This window comes from Branchiostoma floridae, chromosome 10, assembly GCF_000003815.2.
Source record: "Branchiostoma floridae strain S238N-H82 chromosome 10, Bfl_VNyyK, whole genome shotgun sequence".
In the NCBI taxonomy this organism is placed as follows: Eukaryota; Metazoa; Chordata; class Leptocardii; order Amphioxiformes; family Branchiostomatidae; genus Branchiostoma; species Branchiostoma floridae.
Window position 1 is genome coordinate 15,451,290 of NC_049988.1, and position 24,852 is coordinate 15,476,141.

General features: G+C 39.1%; 2 protein-coding genes across 2 annotated transcripts; both read left to right on the forward strand.

Moving 5' to 3' along the window:
- The first annotated feature begins 4,744 nt into the window (after window positions 1-4,744).
- LOC118424952 lies at window positions 4,745-14,837 on the forward strand. Its single transcript, XM_035833760.1, has 16 exons — window positions 4,745-4,817; window positions 5,455-5,691; window positions 5,965-6,162; window positions 6,652-6,824; window positions 6,933-7,702; window positions 7,861-7,961; window positions 8,096-9,750; window positions 9,940-10,011; window positions 10,216-10,297; window positions 11,265-11,335; window positions 11,599-11,718; window positions 12,114-12,186; window positions 12,590-12,723; window positions 13,240-13,294; window positions 13,633-13,739; window positions 14,241-14,837. The coding sequence occupies exons 1-16, from the start codon at window positions 4,745-4,747 to the stop codon at window positions 14,397-14,399; spliced, it is 4,080 nt and encodes a 1,359-aa protein (XP_035689653.1). The 3' UTR covers window positions 14,400-14,837.
- Window positions 14,838-17,752: 2,915 nt separating this feature from the next.
- Window positions 17,753-22,809, forward strand: LOC118424953. The gene is made up of 9 exons (XM_035833761.1): window positions 17,753-17,980; window positions 18,323-19,645; window positions 20,026-20,082; window positions 20,237-20,306; window positions 20,532-20,723; window positions 21,148-21,260; window positions 21,517-21,622; window positions 22,171-22,271; window positions 22,651-22,809. Exons 1-9 carry the CDS (start codon window positions 17,753-17,755, stop codon window positions 22,807-22,809), a joined length of 2,349 nt encoding a protein of 782 aa, XP_035689654.1.
- The last annotated feature ends 2,043 nt before the right edge of the window (window positions 22,810-24,852 follow it).

Genomic DNA, 24,852 nt, shown 5'->3' on the forward strand with positions numbered 1-24,852 from the left:
GACACTTGACAACAATATTGCGGCCCCCTTTTTCTGCCGCAAATTTTGTCCTTTTTGAAACAAAAGAAATGTTTTAAATAAAAAATAAAGTGTATAGTTTTGGATTCTTCACATATTTACCGTGCACCGCTTTTGTAACTTAAATATTTTGGGAAACTCAGCCGAGCCGAGTGCGTCTTTCCAGAAAAAAATAAGTCTGTAGACGGGATGACGTATGCCTGGCGGGAACACTGGTCCAGGGCAGCGCCACTTTGGGGGGCCTAGGGGGGCAAAGCCCCCCGGAAGCTCTTGCATTTTAGGCTATACAGAAGGCTTATTTTATCAGTTTTAGGGCCATGTCAAGATATCAAAACAAAAAGAGTATAAACAATTCTTTCAAAAAAATTAACATGGCCCTGACCCCCCTATCTAAAAAAAAAATTAACATGGCCCTCCCCCTACCTCAAAAAAAATTAACATGCCCCTCCCCCCCTAACGCACCAGCCCTCCCCCCTGATAAATATCGTACAGTCCCTAAGTAAGATACTAGTAATACATTTGCAATGCAAGGAAGATGTATATTGTGCCTGACATGTGTAGTGTCACACCATTAACACTGTTGTTACCTAGAAAGTAATTTTTGTTGGTGCCTTAAGGTTACCTTGAGTTGATAATACACATAGGATAAAAAGTACTGTTACTAGATATGGCTGAGCCATATTAGAATCTTACATGTATATGCTATAGGATCTACTGTTACAGTAACAGCTTCATGCTGACAGATGCAGTGCCATTGATATTCATTGTATGTATCAACAACCTCTATAGAAGTATGACATTGTGAATTGTTGTCACTAAGCTGTATCTATAGAGAATGTATGAATGATCCCTCAGTTTACATGACAGATTGATACTACATCAAGTTAACAGGAGGGTTTATCTGTTTAGTGATTCTCCAGATTGACATTGCCCACCCTCACATGTAAGGGAAGGCATGTTATGAACCTGCAAAGAAACCACTAGGCCACACCAATTTAATATGTTGGTTCTCAGATTTAAAGAAAACAATGCTATATATAATTGCAAATCAGCATGAAAATAGTCTCAAAGTGAATGTCTGTATCTATAATGTACCCGCTGTCAGGGAGCAAACTGAGTCAGATGCTAGTTTTCTTCCCAGCTTTCTAATATATACACAATGTACATGATGGTCTCTTGCTGAGATTTTGCAAGGGATGTATGGGATCCAAGAATCATATTGCTGTTGCCCTAAGACTACGTTTTGTATTTTGTCTTACACTGGGAAATTCCATGGAGGCATTCCATGTACAGGATGCCAAGGGAAGGAACAAAATCATACTTATCTAAGTTCTACAGTCTTTGTCATTTGGCTCCCTGTATCTGTGTCAAAAGACCTTAACACGGGTCACAACAGTCTCCTTGGATTAAAGCATACAGCAATGCCTTTTCCTAACGGGGTATCTGAGGAAGTTGCCTACATTTTTATGATGAGAGTTGAATGTCTGGGAAAATGTCAGGAATTTCTGGAAGGTATCGTAAAATCAAGGTGATTTTAAGGCTTTCTTATAAGTAAAAGTAATCCTAAATTCATCAGAAAAAGTATTTCTAAGAAGTAACAACTGATAATATTCTCTTTGGGATTGTAAATTGGGTGTAAGTGGGACGCTTCTGCACTGATGGAGTCTTGGTCTTCCCAGTTGATCTAGAATGCAAGGAAGGGTGGGTGGGTGGCTGGTCATGTTACATCACAGGTGGTTTTACCATCCCCCTTCCCATACCCCCAACCCCCACACCATTCACCTTCTGGCTTTTTTGCTGCTATCCCTCCCTCTTCCTTCACCCTTGTTCCAAACGTATGTATCTGCCTCGTATACGCGTGTTCTTCTCGCTTAAATGCATAACTGGCATCCCTAATTATCACCTGTCAGGTTTCACCTGTTGTTAATTGGATGAATGCAGCCTACATTGCCTTTACTTCTGCAGGGACTACATGATTAAAGAATAGTTGCATACAATGTACCATGTGACCTTGAGTCCTGGACCCTCCGTCCACAATTGGTGTAACATAGACCTCAACTGCTTCACCCACTGTCATTTGATCAGGTCAGGTGTTGTATTTCACCTGGCTTTGTACCCCAGGAGGTGGTTTACCGGGTATGCAATACCAACAAAATACAAACAAATGTGTTTTGTCATGTGCGGTTCATTAGCCATTAGTCACTGTTGACCAGGCAGTTTCAAAGTCTAAGTTTACTCTTTGAAAAATGTGATAGAAATAAAATGCAAATTGATCCTAAGTTGATATTTGATGAAAGCAAATTTAAGTGGTAATCTTGGTGCACATTTTTACTATTCTATGCTTTGCAATGATATCAGCTTACCTTTTGAAAGAATGAATGTTTGGTGGGGAATAGTTTCACTTTCAGTTTTATTGTTAGTCTGGGTAAAAATAGCTTTGTGTCTGCTGTGCAAGACTGCTAGTACGATAATGAAGGTCAAAGTGCCAAAGTTTCCGCGTACCAAACATCGCGAGATTTAAGTTACGAGACTTACTACGTCATACCTGCGCATGCGTTTGTGACCCTGCCCTACCTTTAACCAAGGAAGAAACTCAAGGTACGTAGGTACGTAGTTGCTGACCTTTTAGCAGATTTCCACCTGTTTTCTGGTGTATTTGTGTCTTAAGACGTATAGGTCATTGCTGTTAAAGTAATCCTTCTTTCCAATGTAGGATCAGTGAGAAAAGCACTTTACAAAGGTCAGTATTCAGTCATATACAATTACTATGTTGTTTGCGCCATCAGACTGTCTTTATTTGTCTGGCAAGCTGTGACGATTTTCCATAGAACCTGAAAAGTTTTGGGTTTTTATCTGTTTTGGTGAATATTTTGTGCAGAATTAGAAGTCTCCTTAAGTAAGGGACATGGTTTAGATCTGATAGAGGATGGATGGCATGAAATACTTAATCAAAATGAGATATGAAAATGTTGAGTTGTCGACCAGACCTAACAATAATAAAAACATGGCTGCCTGTACATGGATCATGTGACAAGGCAAATAAAGTACATGTCTATGAGTTCTCACCAGAATTTTCTCACAGTGTAGGGGGCATCTTAGCATGGGGAAGCCATGATGGCAAGTGACATTTATTAATTCATGACCCCCAGAAACACTTTTCCTGCAATTTGAGGACCAAAAGGCCTGAAATAAAGCCAACATTTTTCAATATCTTAAAAAAACAACAACAGACAAACCCCTACATGTTAAGCTTACTTTCCGTCCCTCTTTACTCAGGGATAAATAAGCACACTGACACGCACATCTAAGTCCACGTGAGTGTTCTCAGAATCTCCACATTCCACCCAGGACTGTTCCATTCGTGAGGGGGGTAGACTATTCTAATCTAAGTAATCTAACACTACATTGGTTAAAACACAGCAAAGGGGCCCAAGTCACAGCATATGGGTTACAAATCACAGCGTAGGGGCTCCCTATGCTCAACTATGCTGGCAAGAACCCTGTAATGAGCAATTATCGAGTGGGTGTGATTGTTGAAACCTGACTTGTGTGACATTTTCTGAAAAGTTTTTGATACTATCTAAAACTTGTAAAGCAGGTGACCCCCAAATCACCACATTTTTTAAATCATATAAAACTTCTTCCTTTGGAAGGCAGAAATATATTGTACTGTATGGGCATGCACACAAAAGCAAACTGAGTCAGACCTGATATTAGAGAAGGCATGTCAAGGTTTCATTTGCACCAGCTGAAATCTAACAAAACAGAAGAAGAAGTGGTTTCATTTCATCCACGGAAAAATTCATATTTCTCATGCAATTAGATAAACAATATATCATTGATTCCATTTGTCCTTACGTTTATAACTGTTTTAAGAAGCGAGAAGAAGTTGAACTTGTACATACTTGAATGTATTAGCATATGTAGAGATAATAAGATACCTTTTTTGTCAAAATTGTACCTTATCACTAGCGCTACGACCTGTACTTAGCTTGTTTGAGCACAAATGTACAATAAAGTCATTCATTCATTCATTATTGTGATGTTCTTATAATGTATTGTGACATCAAGTCTAACCGTAGCATACTTTTGTTACATGCTAAATGTTACATGTACTTCTACATTCAGGGCTCGAAATACTTTTTTCTGCATACCTGCACTGGTGCAGGTAACATTGAAAAATACCTGCACCAGACAAATTTTACCTGCACCACTCTGAATTTAGGAAGTATGAATCATACTAAAATTGTTCAGGAACAATTGCTATTTTTCTCTTATACTTTACAGGTAGTAACATTCAATGCAGCTAATAACAATCCACATACACTTACATCATATGACATGTATGTATAAAACCCAGTACATGGACCAGTGCAGGTTAGGTGCAGGTAGGCACCAGAATGTGTACCTGCACAGTTCCAATTTCACCTGCACTATAGTGCATATGCAGGTGGTATTTCGAGCCCTGACATTACATGTATTTTGTAATTTAAGATCATCAAGTCTAAAAATCCTTTTTTGTAAAGGTATGAAAGTGTGTGGATTAAAAAGGGGCCTTTATTTGATAGTCGTCAACCGACAAAAAGAATTAATTTATTCCTGGAGTAGATTAATGGTTAGGTGACAATCATCAATGGTGATTAAATCATTGTAGAACTTCCTGTTTTTGTTTTGCTTTTTCTGTGTGCCATGTAGTATTCTCTTTATTACGCAGTTACTTGCAAGAATGGAAAATCAACACCACTGTGACAATGATGATGCCCACAAAGGCTCTTCTGCATCTGCAGATGCTGGAAATGGTAAGAAAATGAAACTGAAAGTGATAATGATCGGAAAGTATCATCAACATGACACTGTGTAAGACTGCATGCTGGTACATGTATAGGGTTTGTAGAAAGGCTAGGCTGTCTACTTGGGCTGGCTATCATGTCAGGCTACTCAGATACCTCCATTCAAATTAATTCCCACCTGCATGTATGCAGCTGTGCTCTCAAGTGAAATGCATCAAAGTTACGGGGCACACTTCAGCTTATTTCGGTTTTCAGTTGCCGACTTGTGGGCTGCACACTCTCAAGTCTAGCGACCGTCTCTTCCAGGGAATTACCCTGAAACAAAATAACTTTGGATAGGCAATGTCAGGTTTTCATGGCTATGCAATATTCATCAAGAAAACCTGACAAAATTAAAAGACCCACCAAATGCTTTTAAGTTGATACATGCATGTGCAAAACAAGCCAAAGTCTAACCTCTGCTTGAATAGTACTGATGCAGTAGATCTTATTGGATGATGTTTACATTGTATTATATGTTAATGGTATCTATGTTATTAATGCTACAGGATTCAAAACTATGTTGTTTCTATCTTTTTTTATAAATATCTAACTGAAGTTGCTGTGTTTTGATAGAATGACGTAAGAATTCTCTATGTTCTATCAGATTGTGAGACTCACAGCTCAGACATCCAGTATCGGTACCGCTGGGACCTGCCCCGATTGACAAGAGGCTTCTTCACCTTTGAAGTTCAGACTAACAATGACGTCCACGTGGCTTTGTCATCTATGAACCAGGATCTAGATGACATGTATGAAATTGTCATCGGTGGATGGTCTAACACACAGTCTGTCATACGCCGCGGCAAGCAAGGCAGCAACCTTGTGACAGCGTCGACTCCTGGTCAGTTCTCTTGTTTTTGGTCTGCTTGTTTGTGTTGGTGTGTGTAGAAGTTTCTTCCCACTGGCCCGAGTCCAAGTTTGTTCCTGTCCTGAGTTGTAACAAGACTGTCAGGATAGAACCAAAGATCAGTATGTGTCCCAGAGTAGAGCATGTAAGTGGTGAAATGTACATGCCATTGGTTGTTATGATTTGTCAAGAGACTTCTTCACGTAATATTGCATGTAGGTAGGGTACATCTCCATTTTCTTGTCTTAATTTTGTCTCTATCCTCAGGAATCAACTCCCGGGAAGAGTACAGAAAGTTCAGGATCACCTGGTCTTCAGATGGAACCATTGCTGTTGAGAGGCGTGGTGAAACTCAGTGGACCTTCATGCAGTGGACAGACCCCAACCCCCTTCCTATCAACTATGCTGGATATTCCACTGGGTGGGGGAGTGATGGACTTTGGAAGTTCTATGCTGAGCTTGCAGGTATGTTTGATCTCAAGATTAATCAGGTGGCAGAAAAAGGATCTTTCTAATAATTCAAACATAATTGGCCAGGTCAGAGATCTAGAGAGACGAGACTCCAGCAGCACATCTGCATTGGCAGACTAGAACAACTTACAGCTCAACTCCTGTGGATACGTAACAAGCTGACAAGGACTTATTAACAAGGCACAAAGCAATATGTGTGTCACAATAAGTGTGATGCAGTCCTTCAAAGTGATTTAGACTTATGGCATTTTGTTTGGTTACTCTCCTAAAATATTCTACAATGGTCATAGTTTATCTCCTTTTTGCATCGGATGATTCTGAAACAATCTAAGAGTGGGTTATTTTGTTCAAAACAAGTGGAAGAAAAACATTCTGCACTTGGTTGCTAATGTTGGCTTTCTGTATCCAGTCTTGATAATAACTTAACATGAGTAACACAAACATTATGCATATTGCTACATTGATTGATTTTTTTCCTTCTAGTATGGGATCCATTACACCAGCATCGATCACAAATCATAGAGGATTTGAAACCAGATGTAGAGGGGCTGGTTAAATATCTGTCTCGAGAGGATGTCCTGACAGAACAGGACCTTGAAACAATCGGCGATGAAGGAACACTTGAAGATGAAGATGAAGATGAAGATGAAGAAAAAGCAAAGACCTTGCTTTCCCTACTCACTACTAAAAAAGGTGCTTGTTTTCATAAGTTTTGTAAAGCACTGAAAGCCCACAAACATGAAAACATTGTTGCCCTTCTCAAGGGAACTGCTGCTGGTGACATTTTCAACTCAATTCAAAACACCACCAAGCCTGTAGAACAGTTCTTCAAGAGCAAAGATTTCATTGCAGTTGAACAAGCTGTACAGATGAACCGTGCCTTCACAGACCGTCCAGTGACAGTGTTGTATGGACCCGGTGGGTCTGGAAAGACGCAGATATCTCGCAATCTAGCGAGAGAGGTTCTCCAGCACTACCCAACTGCTGTGGCGTATATGATAGAAGGGAGAGACCAGGACTGTTACCTTAGAAGCTTGCTGAGCCTTCTGAAGGAACTAAATGTTGATCAACCAGTTGGCAACATTGGAATTGTGGGTACGAGTACATGCCTGCAAAAGGCTTTTTTAAACAGGGACACCCCAGTCTTCTTGATTGTTGAAGACTTAGAGGATGGCTCTTTTGTAAGGCCAGATTTGATACCAAATATGATGCAGTTCAGGATGGTCATCATCACACGTAAAGATCCAAGCCAACTCCAACTTTCAGAGGGAGTCCACAAGCGTAGCTCCTTCATCGAAATGAAGGGGTTCCAAGGAGGGGAGGAGCTGGGAGATTTCCTCAAGGAAAAACTTCCAGAGCAGGAGTACCAGATTAAAGATTTACAGGACTTGAATGACCTGTTCGATGGAAACCCATTGGGATTAGCTGTAGTTGCTGAGTACGTCCGCCGCAACCGCATCAGCCTCGGAAACTGCATCGCCAGCCTGAAAGACGAGAAGACAGCAAAGATCATCCAACAGAATGCAAAGAAAAAGTAAGTTTGATTTGAAGTTTAAAATGGCATCTGTTACGAACATTACAAACCTTAGTCTATATTATAGCTACATGTATCAGTCAAATGCTAATTCAGAGCATATAATTTATTTGAGTTTAATTTAGTTTTCTGATGTTTTGTTTCATTTTGTAACACAGGTGGTTGTGTCAACACTACGACAAGTTTGAAGAGGGAAAGTTTCATCGATCCTTACAGGTTGCTGTGGACAGGCTGGCAAGACAAGAGCAAGTTGCTCCAGGTAAGCAATATTGCACTAAAAATATTTGAATTATTTGATAAATACCTTAGATGCATCTTTACTTTAGGTTAGACTGTTTAATCTATGACCTATGAGCACTGTCTTATGGATCTTTTTTTTTCTGATAATTGCAGGACAAGGAGTAACATCATCTCAAGGAAGTCTTCAAGAGACAAGCATGAAAGCAGCTCCAACTGCAATAGGATGTGAAGAATCATCCTCATCGAGCGAAGACCTGACTACACAAGAAGGAAGTTTTCATTATGGAATGAAGATCCAACGAGCCTTGTATGGAGGGATGGAAGGTGTAGAACAACACTCTGCACGGCAACTTGACACAGCCAGGAAAATGCAACGTGCAAAGCCATGTGAGGGAATGAGCGGCAAACCCAGTGAGAAAAGAAAGCAGAGCAGCAGAGGGATCTGTGGGGCTGTCTCAGAAGATAGAGATAACAAGAAGAAGAAAGTGCCTTGTAATGGCAGAAGCAAGGTGGAAGGAAGTGCTGTTAGAGATGGGAAATCGGCACACAAAGCAATGGCACAGCTCTCACAAAAGAAAGAAACCCAGAAGCACAATGCCGAAGCTGTAACGAAGACACTTCCAAACAGACAAAAGAAGGCAAGAAAGCCAAAAGGTTCTGCTGAACATGTCAACAGGATGACAGCATCAAGATGCGACAAAGAAAGGAAAGGAAGAGATGAACAAGAGTATACACCATCCTCCACTGACCCGGCCACACAACAAGGAAGTTTTCAAGAGACAAGCATGGAAGCAGATCCAACTGAAACAGAATGTGGAGAATCATCCTCCAGTAGTGAAGACCCAGCCACACAAGAAGGAAGTCTTCAAGATGGAATAAAGATCCAAGGAGCATTGTATGGAGGGATGGAAGGTGTAGAACCATGCCCAGCACAGCAGTTTGAGACAGCCAGGAAAATGTCACATCCAAAAACATCTGAGGGAATGAGTGGCAAACCCAGTGAGAAAAGAAAGCAGAGCAGCAGAGGGATCCGTGGGGCTGTCTCAGAAGATAGAGATAACAAGAAGAAGAAAGTGCCTTGTAATGGCAGAAGCAAGGTGGAAGGAAGTGCTGTCAGAGATGGGAAATCAGCACTAAAAGCAATGGCAAGGCCTTCACAAAAGAAGGAATCCCAGAAACACAATGCAGCAGTTGAAATAAAGACACCTCCAAACAGACGAAAGAAGGATAGAAAGTATCCAAGAGGTTTTGATGAACATGTCAACAGGATGACAGCATCAAGATGTGACAAGAAAAGTAAAAGAAAAGATGAATCAGAGCATACAAAGTTTAGTTGTGTTGCTAGCATAATGGATAAAGACAGAAAGTCAAAGATAACTTTGGAAAGCGTGAAGAAGGACAGGCTTTCATCTGGAAAATGTTCATCAGATTCTGCAATGTCAAGTCAGGCGGGTGAAGCCATGAAAAGGAGTGCTAGAGGAATTGATGTAGAAAAGAGAAAGAGTAAAGATGAACGTAAGAGTAATGCAGACATCCCTCCAGACGAGGAAATACCAACAACTCCAAAAGTACCGACTTCTCCGTCCCCAAGTATCCGTGCTAACCAGGGCAGTACAGGTACTATCCCAAAAGTATTGAGTGACTGCCAAGGAGACAGATCTAAGAGCTACGATGAGATGCAGTATTGTCGACCACCAGAGAAGGGGGAGAAGTTAGGGGATGAGTCTAGCAACACAGACTCAACAGAATCCCTACTGGACAATAATGTAGAGAAGGATGCAAGTACAAGCACTGAGCCTATCATAGAGGTAAGTTAAATCCAATACAACTTTACAAAGGCTGCCAGTATTTACATGTAGTAGGAAAGTAAAGCATGTTTTGATTTTGAATTAATCTTAGACTATGATTTTCATTCTGTCTTGTGTCTAAAAGGAGTATTGGTATTTCAGCATCATAAATGACAGCCATTGACAACATGTATTTTGTGTTCATTTCAGCCACAAGATGACAAAGTTCTGGTAGACGTGGAATATCCTCCATCAGGACCAGCTGCTCTTATCCATCTACAGGTTTGTGTGTTGTATTACATTATAATGTAAAATATTGACTTGATATACATGTGTATCTCAGATATTCAACTTAGTGTCTTGGGCCAATAAGTGCCTGTACTTACATGTAATGGCAGACTTAAAACTTTAAATAACTTCATGTCATTGCTGTGTTGTGTATTAATTGGATTGACCATTATGTTGTTTTGTTTGTCTTTTCTTTAGAATGAACTCCATCCTAGATGCCACCTGACAGAAGTTTCTGTACGAACTGATCTGTATCACCCTGAAGGTGAAGAGTCAGCTGGTATGTGTTGTTTCTTCTTTCTTATCCATGGGTTTATTGGTTTATTTAGTGAAACTTTTTAAGCCCAGTGTATTTCTACATATTACATTATACACAATTATGATATTTTAAAAATTCTAAAAAGAGTTTGAGTGTTTTTGTTGTTGTTGTATTACTGATTCATCTACCTGATTAGCAAGTGTTTTCCAATTCCATATACAGTCAAACCTGCCCAAGACGACCACACGGGGGGCCGGAAAAAAGCGGTCGATTTGGACAGGTGGTCGCTGAGAAGAGTATTGACTCAAAACATGACCGATGCAAAGTATAAATGGTTTCCGTAGTGTTTAATGGCAGATAGCAAGCACACTGCACGCACGCAAAGAAGCGAGGTCTTTAATGTCAAATACAACACGCACACTGTAAACTGTAAATTTAACCCCAAAATCCGACGCAAACTGGCCGATTTCGGCACAAAATCGCGCTAGTTATCATAAAAAATCGATGAAAACCTCAATTTTGAAAATGATGCGGTCGTTATGGGTCCCAATTTGGGCCGGTCGCGGTCGCGTTGTCCAGGTGGTCGTTGAGAAAAGGTCGCTTAATGCTTACGTCAATGGGAAAATAAATCGGGACCGAGAAAAAGCGGTCGAAATGGCCAGGTGGTCACTGAGAAGAGGTGGTCGCTCGGGCAGGTTTGACTGTATTGTTAAGATTTAGTGACATGCTGTTATACTAGACTATGTTAAAAATGTTTACTAAATACCTGACCTGTTAATGATTTCTTTGATGTAAAGGCTGTGTTGATTATATTATTAATCATTGTATTCATTTGTAAGAAGTAAAAGCAATTTAATTTAAAAGCAATATTACACAATTATGTAATAGTGCTAGCCTTATGATATTGTAGCAGAATGTCATATTTTGTTTAGTGACATTGATATGAAATACCTCTGACGTTGATTATTTTACAATTTTCTGTTCCTAGACTCTTTAGCAACTACAGGTAGTAGTTTGCAGAAATCAGTTGTTGACAACTATTACAAAGGGCTAATTTTGGCAAGTATTATATTTTATTATGCTTTGTTTTATTTCTGAAAACTTGTCAGTTGATTCAAAATGTTTTACTTGGATGCATGTAGTCTAATTCTGTTCATTGCCTACATGTACTTTAAGATTCTACTCATCTTTGGTTCATCATTGAAGACATCAGATTCTACAACTTAATGATTTGGGATAGACTTGAATTGTAAAAAATAATATATAATGAGAGACTTTTATTCATTATTTTTAACAATATGATGTCATACATACATGTACAGCCTGGTGAGGTCTACTATGGACAAACAGGTCAAGTCTATGCTGTGCCATACACCAGCCCCAGTGGACAAGCTCCTAGAATCCAAATAGGAGGCAACGCATACTGGCTACCAGACTGGCTGGTGAGAGACATCAAAATGTATTAAGAATAGTAATCAATAAAGAATAAATTTATTAAGATAATTGAAACTTTTAGAAAATAAATTGTAGTAGCCTATATTATAAATATACAAAACCAACATTATCTTCAAGTTTTTTGACATAAAGTTGCTTTAGATTTGAACCATGAAGTTTCTTAACTGTTTGGAAAATGAAGAGTCTGTTCCTACCAGGCTTTGTGAATCAACATTGCAGTTTATGAATTGGGATTAATCCTGTATGTGCCTGGGTGAATCCAGATGCCTTGTATGAATGGGGTCTGTAAGGAAGATTTTTCAAGATGAAAAGGTGTGAATAGACCTTGAAATCAATCAATGGAATAGCCTAAATGCTAATTAAGCCTTTTAAATTTTCCCAGACTGGTGCCTGTGGGGCTGAAGACATTGACGAGAGAAATCTCTACCTAAGTGCAACAGAGACAGTTTATTTACGTAAGCAATTAGTCATGGTCATAGTATACAAATGTACAGACTGTCAGTTGAACTTTATTGTGTCTACTTATGTAGCTTTTCCATCTCAAATGTCATTAGTGACTTTGATAATGTTAATCCATATATTCCTACTTATCTTTATCTATACTTTGATTAGCATTGTGAACCCTATTATAACTGTAACTTAGAGTAAAACTAGTTGATTTAGATATTGGATAAAACAAATGCCCTTTATTAGAACAATCATGTACTGCACATGGGCATATTTTCATTTGCCTATAAATGGTATCTACTTCAGATTTCTGCTATCTGGAGACTGCTGGCTTTTACTTTGTTTTGTACAATTTGCTTTCTAAACCATACTGTTTGTATGTACTAAATCTAATGCTGACCACTTTTCCAGCTAGAAGACACCCAACTGATGGAGTACATCAACAATGTCAGTATCTGAACAGTCGGAAAGGACGAACGGACAAGGACCAAAATGGTCATCCTGATGATTTGATAGTGGATTCTCTGCAGGAAAGTTTCTTTTTGGTGAGTGCTTTAAATGATTTTAAAAAAACTAGCATCATGATGTTGTTTACTTGCTACTTTTATTGACATACACAAAGTTTGAGAAACTTGTACCCAAGGAGATCAAGTACACAAAAAGTGAAGACTTCCTCGTCTGTTTTGAACTTGAATTTATACATCAGGATTATATTTTATCATAATTATATGTTATCGACATTCAATCCAGGAGTTGACATATTTTCTCCATGAACTAAAAACTGACCAAAATTTGGGAATCTGACTTTAAATTGGGTTCAAATTTGCTTACGTTAAAAGCTGAGCATCACCTTTTGAAAATCTTTGAATGTCAATTGTTACAGGCCCAAGATACTGACATGCCCATTTTATAAGATAATGACATTGGGATTTGTCCTTTAAATAATGTATGGTTTTCTTTAATTAGGAGCAAAGTGTATTCGATGTAGACTACACATGTACATTTTTGTACATGTGTGAGGGTTGTGCTTTTCTAAATTATTTATTGCATTTCATTAACAGGATGCAAATGGTTGGGTCACTTGGATGGTACCCCAGCCACAACCACCAGAACCAGGTAATATACTTGATATACAGTTTGTATAACGTTAGCACTCTACACTACTCCTCTTGGTCACATAATTATGCATTTAGATCTCCACACAAAGTCAGTTTACATCATTCCTAGCAGATGGAATTAACATTTTTTTTGTTACATATCATCTTATTTCATCACTTCATGATATCAATATACATGTACACAGCTTAGACTTTGACTTTATAACTTAACAATTGGTGATATAAGAACAGATCATTTACTCCTGATAGTAAACATATACAATATGGTACTTAAGTATGTATCAAGAGCATTGTATTAAGCATTGACTTAATTCAGTGATGATGATTTCCTTCTAGATCCTGTATTTGTGAAAGTCCTCAACACAGCAGGACAGCTTGTGACAGAAGTGAGAGTATTTGGAGCAGTGTATGTGGAAGACCTTGCACTGTATGTGGCTGAACAGGTAATTTGTTACAAAAATGTATACACATTTCCTGTAACAGTTATGAATAATGAGATCCCTAGTTTGTTTGATGCACATGATTGTATTAATTTAAATGGATAATTTGAATAAAGATTATGCTTTGCATTATTTTGGTAAGGAGTGTTTATCACAACTGGAGACCGATTTTCAAACATTGACAAAAACATTCATTTGAAGAAGGTTAGATATCCAGGTAAACAAAGATAGATTAAAGGTACAGAGATTACTTCTAGACGTTTTGAGTGTTATCCACCATTCATCTTCAGCATAATTAGAAACAGGCAGAACAGGATAATACTTTAAAGTATGATATGTAACATTAACTGAAAAAATGGTTGAACGTGATAAAGTCACTGTTTTTAAACATCACTGACAAGTGAGACATGTTAAGATTGTTACTACAGTAGGGCAACAATTTATTTTTCTTAACATACTGGCAGAAGTGAAACTGAATGTACAATTGTGTTATTTTTGTCACAGGTGTTTGCTGACCAACCATTGGTGGCTTTCACCTTGAGATGGCCAGGAGGCTTCAACATCCAGCCGCTAACATTGGTGCGACAAGACATGACGTTACAGGTGCATCATGCCCCAGACGAGGACCAGACTTGGGTGTGGAGAATTATACCAAGTCCTTAAGAAATATACTTTGCCCATTGGCAATATGGTGCCATGATTCAGACTTACATGTTGTAGTCAGATTGACACACATGCAAGTATGTTATCCAGAGATGGCTGGCTAGCTTCTTCATTTATGCAGAGCCATTTTGATAGTCTCTAATGATTTCAAATGTTTAATATACATGTAGCTCCTTTCTCGCTGTGCATTTGTATTCAAAATACAAAGTTTTTGTCAAAGTTTATCATCATTGAGGTTTCTTAAGAGATTGCCAGTAAGAAGTAATTAGGATGTTTGTATATAATGTAAATGATTATGTTATACATTTAGTTAAAGGTGTTGTGATTTACATTGTAGCTATAGTGCTTTCATGTTGCTGTAGGAAGTTGGGTTTAGTACAATGTACTAGAATTGTCAAACAATTGTTTCGACAAATTAATTGTAACATGAAAGAGGGACATGTCATGCAGTGTCGTAGACAATTGTCTACATGCATGTAGCTACATGTAGCAGTCTGAAATTATAACAGAATAGCTTCAAGGTTCCAAGGCAAGCAGTTGAACAGAGGAGCTCAACAGAGAGAGAGAGAGAGACAAAGTCGAGTTCAAGAGAGAAAGAAGAGAGAACTTATGCAGTTGTAGCCAGCTAAGCAAGTTGTAGTCTCGAACTGTCTGCCTCAAGGAGTCTCTCCTGCCCAGTGTAATAGTCCCCTGTCACATTGCGCGAAAATCCATTGGACGACGAGTCTGCGGCAATCGCCCGAGCCTCGCTTATAATAATAACTTTATTGTACAACAATTGTACAAGGTACAAAGTATGGCTTATATGTGATGGACGGTTTTCAGGTGAAAAATATGCGATCTTAAATATGACTGACCTGTCATCCGTACGCCCGAAGATCATGGATAATGTGACGGGTATAAGGAAAGTCCATTCTGTGTCAGACGTTCTGTTACCCCTGATATGCTTGTCTTCCAGTGGCATCAAAAAGAACCTGGATTTATCCCTTGGTTACTGGAACAGTTCTTTCAAGAAAGCCTCTGGATCTATTTGATATTTGTATTAAATAATTATACATGTATAAGTTCAGGAAAAGTTGTGTTTAGATTTATCAAGAGTTTTTATTGTAACAATAACATTTTGGCCTCTAGTACGACTCAGTGAAGAAGACATTACAATATGAACTCTTTCCATGCATTTTATAAGTAAGATGATAGAATTGTGCCTAAAAGAAAAGTGCCATATGCATATGTAACAAAATGTTACAACATGAAATGTGTATTTTTAAATTAAAATGTTAGATAACTGAAGAAGTATATATTCTGTGTTTTTAATCAATGTTAAGTGAGTGTTGGTAAAAAAAATACATTTTTTTGTCAAAGTCTACTCTGCAAGCGATTTAATAATATATATAATAAAGCAGCATTGCTTAAAAATCAATTTTGAATGTCATACTTTATTCCTTTTTAAAGACGACAGATTTTCATTTTGTTCATTAGTTCATTTCTGCGAAACCTTTCTCCAGGCATCTCAAGGGACGGGACATACAATAGCTAAGCCGCCATTTGCTTATCAAAATTTTAAGTTTTTATGACGTCACAAAAAAATTCAACATTTTCTTATTGACTTTGTTGGTAATAGTATCATTAAGGTGACTGGCACTTCAAAAAGAGAGGACTGTAGCATAATTTAGTGCTGGTTTATTAAAGTTAACTCCATACTTACAAGAAATATGCCACATTTGCGGCAAGCCCTATACTGCACATGAATGTGTGACGTTTGACCTACTGACCTTTGTGGCTACACATGCGGCTTAAGCAGTTACTCGAACGGAAGTCATAGCCCGATGTTTGCACATGAGTCACACCTCACAGGTACAAATATTTAGAAAAGTGAATTACGAATTGGTGGCCATGTTTGACTAAGCAAGACCAAACTGTAACAGCCACTTACAGTATATCAATATGGCTCTCTCCATAACACCATGTTAGCCTTCTTCAGTCATGCGCAGTACGTACTGGTAGACTCACAGCCGCCATCTTTCTTTTGCAGTCCAAGAATCTTGATTTCTGCTCAACAAACGTAAGTTTTGATTTGCTTTGTATACTTTGTTAGGGTGTTCTTGTACAAGCTTGAGCCCTGGTTTGCTAACCTTAAGCACAGATGTTTGAATGAGGCCTGTTTTGTACCCAAGCCACCTGTTTGATCTCAAACACTGTAAGGATGATTCACATTAACAGTATCATACGATGTATGCACAAATGCTGTTTGTCTCTGAATGCGTGCTTTCTTACTTTGTGTTAATTGAATCATTTGTTTGAATAGGTGTACCTGCCTACCTTAAATGCCTTGACCTCCAGGTAAAGAGGGACAGGTAAACATGAAGATATGGCCACCTCGGTATACCGTAGGATAGCGTAGAGAGCTGGGTACCCTGGTGTAATAAACCTTTCCCATGGGCACAACATTTGGGCCTTTAAATACATTAAATCTTTGTACAAAGAGAACAGGATACTCTGTAATTCAGAAGGTGTCTTTGTTGGGTGCAGACAAACAGACTTGTTATATTGTGGAATATGGGTCCTCAGGTAAGTTCTGAAAGGAATTAGGATGTATGAGAACAATGAATAACATTTGAACTTGAAAATCTTTTTGGTGTTGTTTGTACCACAAAACTGGTTAACTGTCTTTGGGTACAGTACAGTTCAGTTCTTACACAAGGTACAAAATTTATGTATGAGCTGCTTAATGCCAGATTTATAGGTTTGATCCAGTCACACCAGGATGTTCCCTTACTCTTTTCGATAACTGTAGCATGTTCTCTAAAATGCTTGAGGTGTGGCTGTCCTCAAACACGGGACATCCGCCTTTATGTCACACAAGGGACATCTCTAACCAAAGCTCATGTTTAGTTATCAGTGAGTGCAGTAAGGAAATAGACTGGTGTAGCAGGCTTTTCACAAGGGCACAACATATGGAGCCGCTGTGGAATCAAACCTAGACCTTCAAAATTTAAAGGCAACAACCCTAACCACATGGCAACCTTTCCACCCCTTGTAATGCATCTACATGTATAACATTGAAAAACTGTCATAACTGAAAATACATAAAGACCTTAATTACTCTTCATGCCAAAATATGACCCTTTTGTGGTTGATTTTTTAAGTTTTTATGAGATGAAATTAACATACTTGAATTCTATGCCATATTAAATGGTTGAAATACAGTTACTGTGTCACCCACCTTTATATTCACATGCATGTATCATACCATGTTCTATAATCAGTCGAAATGTATAGTTCATAACATAAATCTTCTTATTCACAAAGGACAAGTGTTGTTTTTTGTTCACATGTACAGAATAGAACTAGCCATGGAAGGTGAAAAAGATATGTCCACCGGGCCTGAATTCTCCCCTGTGGAATCTGACAAGACTTCAGAACCAGCATCTCAGAGCGAAGATCAAGATTCAGTTGGTGTGACACAACAAGGACACATGGTTCATCAGGATGTAGCTGACTTGCTAGATGACCAGGAGACAAATGAACCACTGCCTGATGAGCCTACAGAAAAGGCAGAAGTTGTTGTTCGAAGGAAAGAAGTGAGAGTGAAGACCGAATCAAATGTTCAGCCTGATGTAGACCATCCACTGTTCCCTGAGAGACGGCCATCTGCTGCAGACCCTGTGTTGACTGCTAGGTGTCGATCTGACCAGCAACAAACTGAACTAAAATTACAGGAATTTCAGCAGACTGATTCCATTGATGCTAAATCATTAGAAATGATTCAATTTGCCATGAAAGAACAAAGTTCCAGGCCAGCAAGGGATGGAAGAGCTGATCATACATCCATGCCATTAACATCCGACCCCGAGACTCATTTCGATCACATGTTATTCCATACAAATGAGGTAAAACAATCTCTGGCTTTGTTTGGAACAAAGTTGAAAGCAGAAATCTTTTACTTTGAGTCAAAGAAGTACCCAGAGCTGGAAATTCAGAAGAAGGAACTGCACTTGTCCAAGATCTCAGAGTGTAAGGCATTCGTGGCACGAATTGAAACGACCCTTGACAGCATTAGGAGATCAGCAACAGAGTCTGAAAGTAACCATGTAAGCTCCACCAACACAGCCAGCTGCAAAGATGACACCATTCCAGAAGCCACGCACAAACGTGGGGTCCCTGATGGTCAGCTTAATACTTCCATGCCAGAAAAGCAGATCAATACAGATGGTCAACTGCAAGATGAAATCAAGACTGGGAATGACACTGAAGATTCTTCTGCCACATCAAGGATTGAAACAAGAAGTGCATCATTCCTAACTCCTTCTACATCAATGGCAAGTCTTGAGAATAAAGATCAGAACAAGCAGCCGACAGTTGACCAGAACACAGTACATGAAAATCCTGACGCCAAGGAGGGTCTCAAGTCTGACGCAGAGGACCAAGAATCTGAGGAGTCATCACATTTGGAGGATGAAGCTACTAGAGGAGTTGCAGGCAGAGATGACACAAGCACAGTACCACTCAATGGAGCAAAAGTGCCAGCTGATGGCAAAGGAAGAGATGGCTACACCAGTGACAGATTGGGCATTGAAACAGAGCAGGGTGCCACCGTACAAAATGTAGACAGAAATGAATTTGATGGTCTGTCTGCGGCTAACAGTAGCCATCCCCTGCCACGTTCAAATGGACTTGACCAATATATAGAAGACATAGATGAAGCTTTCAGCGGCAAAAGGCACACAACACCAGCGCAAAGGGAACAGCTACAGTTCCATGCAGGTTTGCCATCACAGCAAACAACTGTGCCTCCTGAAGCTGATGATAATGCCGACAGAAACCACTGTGGAGACACAGACCCGTTGATCCGGAGGAAAGGCTCTTCCAAAAGCACTTTAAAGAAAAGCTACGAGGAGCTCCACTCTGGCCAGCCACCAGGTTGCACAGAGAAGAGGGACAAGAAGGCTGCTGGTACCCAACAAATGGAAGAAAGCAAGGTGGATGAGCAAACAGAAGTTGGCGAACAACCCCAGGACATTTGTAAGTCAGCGGAGCTTGGTGCAACTGCCAGTCAAGCAGACACATCTACAGAGGAAGACCAGGAGCCTGAAGGGGCTGTTGGTGGAATGACGTGTCCACCCCAGCAGTTATGTCATCAAGACGTGATCATAGACGCAACAAACAGACCAGGCCAGTTGGATGACAGGCCAGTTGGCAAAGTGAAAGGCGTGCCGAGGACTTCGACTGATGAGGTTGGCTCAGAAGTGAGTAAAATTGCCTCACATAATACTATCTTGCAATCAGTTTTCAGGATTAAGACTTCTGAACTAAGCGACTTTTTGTTGATGATAACTGATGGGCTTTGTGGAGTCTGGTTAACAGTGTACATTCAAGTATCAATGAGTTTGAGGATGCCTTATGACAGACTGAAATGTATGTCTTGGTGCCAAAGTATATTCATTCTATTCCTTGTCTAACATCATGACTTTTTTGTACACGTAGTTTGCATGTTAATTGTATGTTGTTGTTGTTTTGTACTCCAGGAAGACTGATTGTATGATGGGATGAATAACATATATTCAAGTATGCAACATATATAACTTAATGTAACTTTGTAACTACACAGCCTTTTGCATCATTTCAGACACAAGTTGTTTTGACTACTCCTGAGTCTGGACCACCAGCATTTGTCCATTGCGAGGTATTTCACAATACGGCTAGAAAATTGAGCTCTTTTCATTCAATTCTTGTCGAGTAAAAGATCAATGTAGCCAATGTCAATTTGTGTTAAATTTAAGTACAAATGTTTTACCACACTTGAATTGATGTAAAAAATCCAATGTATTATGTTTCAGGGGGAGCAGTATCCCCGCCGCACAGCTTTTGAGGTGCCTGGCCTCATTCCTCAAGAAGAGGAGATAAGGGGTATGTGTAGTCTTGTATTTGTTATTAATTGATCTACATGTTAGAGGTGTTGATCACGCCTGAAGTACTCGTAAGATTGGAAGATGTTCCTTCTCTGTCTCATACGCTCTTTTCTTTTTGTTGAAATTGAGTGAGGTACATTGTACAGAATATTGAATCACTGTACACTATACCAGGATTGTCTGTTATTTTGTTTGATTCTGACACCTGTTAATCTGCCCACAGCACCAGCTGTAAGGGACAGATCAAGGAGAGGATGGCCACACAACAGCCATCAGCAATCTCCCCGGGCTGCTGATACACCTGTACCTGGATGGTTGTCGCATCACAAGAAGAGACGCAGAGATGATGCAGCCAAGCCAGGGGACAGAGTGCCTGAGCAGTCTTCTTACGCTGTTGAGCAGGCATTTGAGAGAGGTAAATGTGTACAGAAGGGGTCACTTACTCTTTCTATTAAAATATTTTAACAGATCAGATACTCTTATATGGTCCAAAGACTTGATTGAGTTTGTGTCTCACACTAATAATATACAAGTTGGTTGATTATGTATTATGCTTTGCAAAGAAGTATACAAGTTTTACTGCATGGGAATTATTGTTCTGTGCATAGGCATTTATCTTTTGGTCATTTTTATACAAATGTATATTAGCTGTAACACTGTGCCAAAGTTTGTATTGTACATTGCATATCTTTTGGAAAAGTGTGACAGCTGCTCTTACAAAAAACTTAATATACTGGAAGGATTGATGATATTTAACATGTTTGATACTGCTGAAAACTCTTTTAATGTTGACATCTCAAACCTGTATAATACTGACAATATTCTAATGCACTGTCTAGGTCGTACTACGAGTTTCAAAGACAGAGCTGGAATAAAGAACCACACCACAGACTGGGCAAGAATGGGCAGATATCATAGCTGTCCCCCCGTATGCTTTGTTCAGCCCTACAAGGTTAGGAGTTCCTGTAATAGCAATTGATTTTAGAATGTAGTAGCAAGGAGCTTTATGTGTATCATTACATGTACTAAGTTGTTGCATCTTACTTAATGTATATTATTCATTAGACAATGGTAATCTATTTCTATTTTGCATGACATTTAATTGGTACCTTTCAGAATTGCATTATATTTTTAACTGCTATTGACAAAAAAGTTTGATTGGGCAAGATAGAGTGTGGTAGTAATTAATTTTTGGTTCTTTGTTTAAGGATCAGAAGGACTCAGTGTCATCCAGCAGGACTTCCAGTAGTGACCACCAACCACAGAGAGATCGCAACAGGGTGGTAGAGACCCGACAGCGAAACAACCGTCAAGGTATTAATTTTTAACAGATTTAACTTTGATGTACAGGATGCATAGATTTTCAAGTTCTTCTACATTGTAACCATCAACCTGGTAAGGTAGCCATTTGGCGCAAAATGTGTAGCTACAGTCCATGTCTGTCTTTGATTTGTTACAGGGTTAGGTAGCAAAGAAAATGTTACAATGTACCTACCACTTGACAACTTTGATATGGCACTACTTATTGTGTATTAATGTTATAGTATTACATGTCTTTTGAATTTTTGACTGAAAGTATTTAAAAACCTCATTGTCCAAGTAGTGCGTGGTTGTGCAGATGTCACAGATGTTGTTTTTAGAATCAAACAAGTTATCGTTCAATTTCAAATGTATAATTTGGATTGTAAGTGCATGGGCATCAAGTACATTTTGCAATGCCAAACCAAGGCTCGTACAATGGCAGTTAGGGCATTAAGATTACCATGCATTGTCAACTTAACATTTTGGAAGTGTAATGTATAAATGTATGAAAATGATACTGTGCAACAATAGAAATTCAAATTCTATCTCTGTATTGGTAGAACCAAGAATCCGAGTGCTGGACAATGCCCAGCAGTTTTTGGCGTATATAAGGACATCTCCAACACCCGTGGAGCAGATAGCATACAGCATTCGGGAAACGGTAAGCAGTTAATGAAATATTTGTTTCAACATTCATAAATAGCCCATAGGATACTGTGAATAACAGTCATCATCACATCATCATTTGTCATCCTCTATGAGGTGCGGCAAGTGAAGCTTGACTTCCAGTACAGTCTGTCATACATTGCTGAGAGAAGTTCTGGACCATCCAGTCCAGTGTCTAACTCAATAAGCTTCTTCAACATTAGCCTTAAATAACAGTCAACATACAGCATCACAATACAATACTACTGTCATAATGTACATTTCAATACATGTATTGACATTTCTATGAACGACGTTCCCTTGCTGGCCCCAGCCATGATTTCCTGTTGAATGCATTAGAAGCTACAACTCATGCTGACTTGCCTGTTTTGTAGGTTTTCCAGGAGGTTGTCCTGACAGCCTTCACCCTGTGGTACCCTGGCGGGGACATCATTCCACAGGGGACCCTCCTGGGGGGTGAGGATGTTACAGTCCTGGTCGTCCCTGCAGAGTCACCCCAGCCAGGGCAGTGGAGGATTGTCAATAACATGTAACGTTAACTTAGAGTAGCATGCTCTTTTTACGTAAGGCGTAGTCAAGCTTTTTTTAACTCCCAGTCATTTATTGTAGGGATAGCAATGATCTTATTCAGTGAGTACTTCATTATTTAGTAAGCTGTTGATAATTCTTTCCTGAATTTTATATAATACATAGGCCAGATCCACCTAAATTTTGATAGTGTAGTACATAGGCAGTCCTGCAGAATTTAGTTTTGAAATTAAGCAATGTAGCATTACATTTTGATACCACTGTGCATCAACATGATATCCCAAAGTAGCCTGTTTTCAAAAACAATTATGCTCCCATGGATGAATTAAGGTGTTAAAACAGTTATTTGTATTGTATTGTATTGATTTGTATTGTATATGTATGTATGTGGTCACGATATCAGCCTGCTGCCTATGTGTCCACACTGTATTGCCCTTGTTGCAATTTGAATAACTAAATAAAACAGTTATAACCACCCTTCTGCATAGTAGGTAACATCACACAGATCCACTTGAAATCAATTTTTAGACTAGGATGTAAATACTTGTAGTAGAATTAAGTTTTTGCCATTTTGAAATTTAAAAAAAGTATGTTTCATTTAGTACATGTGAAAATCTATGATAAAGTTTTCTTTTGATAGTTATAATCATTCATTATGATTATTGTTGTTTAAATGCTCACTGTGCTTTGTTTGTAATGGTCGACAGTCACACAATCATGTATTGTTTGCTTTATTCAATTGAAGGTAACGATCTGTATCAGCAGTGCTCCCCAATCCAATTGTAAAGGTGGGCATGTTGGCTGTCAATTACAATCATGTGTTTAGGGGACATTTTGTACAGATTAACATAAGTATACATCTTAGATCAAAATCAAGGTAAAATGATGATAAGTCATGATCCTAGTGTAAAGATAGAATTGATGAATTTCTGTGTGTAGATTAGTATTTTACTGTTACAGTAAGTGATCCAGTTCACACAGATTGGTGTTCACCTTTTCCTTAATACAACCTGACAGTTGCCCACTGATGTGTGGTGAAGCCAGGGACCTCGAGGCTAGAAGGGGTAATGAGGAATTTCCTGTGACGTTTGTCTTTCAATGTCCGGATTAGGAAAAAACGAGCTAGATGTCCTCTACTTTGCTTCTCTGTCCTCGGGCAAGACCAGCTTGACCTTATTTTCTGTCTACAGTGATTTCACCACAACTGTTGTACAGGTGGACAGGAAGTTAAGATACACATCTCAGCAGTTGGTTTGTCTGATGTGTTATATGATAGTGTGACGAAAGTCTTCCCACCATAAGCATTCTGTGTGCCTAAGTAGAAGCAATTAGATGATGAGGTGTTGACTCATCAACATTCTTTTTGTCTTTTCTTCATCATTGACATGATACTTTAATAGTGTAGGATAACAGGATCCCAGTGTTTGTTTTTACCTTTACTGATCTTAGCCAGTATGACTTATCTCCAAGCAGATGTAAGGATGTTTTACAGGTTTTTCTGATGTCACTGGTCATCGTCAATGCTGACGGTCTGCACCAAAACCTTACATCTGCTTGAAGGTTAAGTCTGACATCCCGTTAGAGTATTGTATACCCTGAGTGTATGTTAAGTACTGTAAATGCAAGAATGTTCGTGGTGGTTTTATATTCGCGGTTTTCACTGTGGCCGCTTCACCTCGAACATTTTTTCCATTACAGTATGTGACTACAGTCTATGGCACTACAACAGCGAACACCCCATTTTCCCGCTACCGTGAAAGTAAATCCATGCAAACTGAAATGCATTTACCGATTGATGTCACTGTGTGAAAAAACAATTTGTCTAACACTTCTGCTTTGTTGGTTAAGACACCTGTCACCACATTTAAGCCTTTCACACCACCCACATGGTGAAGACTAGCCCCAAACGGTCTACAACAAGTTTGAGTTGAAGTGACAGTGATAAGTCCAGCTGACTTGTCTCTACGTATCAGAACTTAAGACTTGACACCTAGCTTGACACCAAAGGATCTCCAAGCAGATCCTTTGGTAGCATAAGATAGTATCCA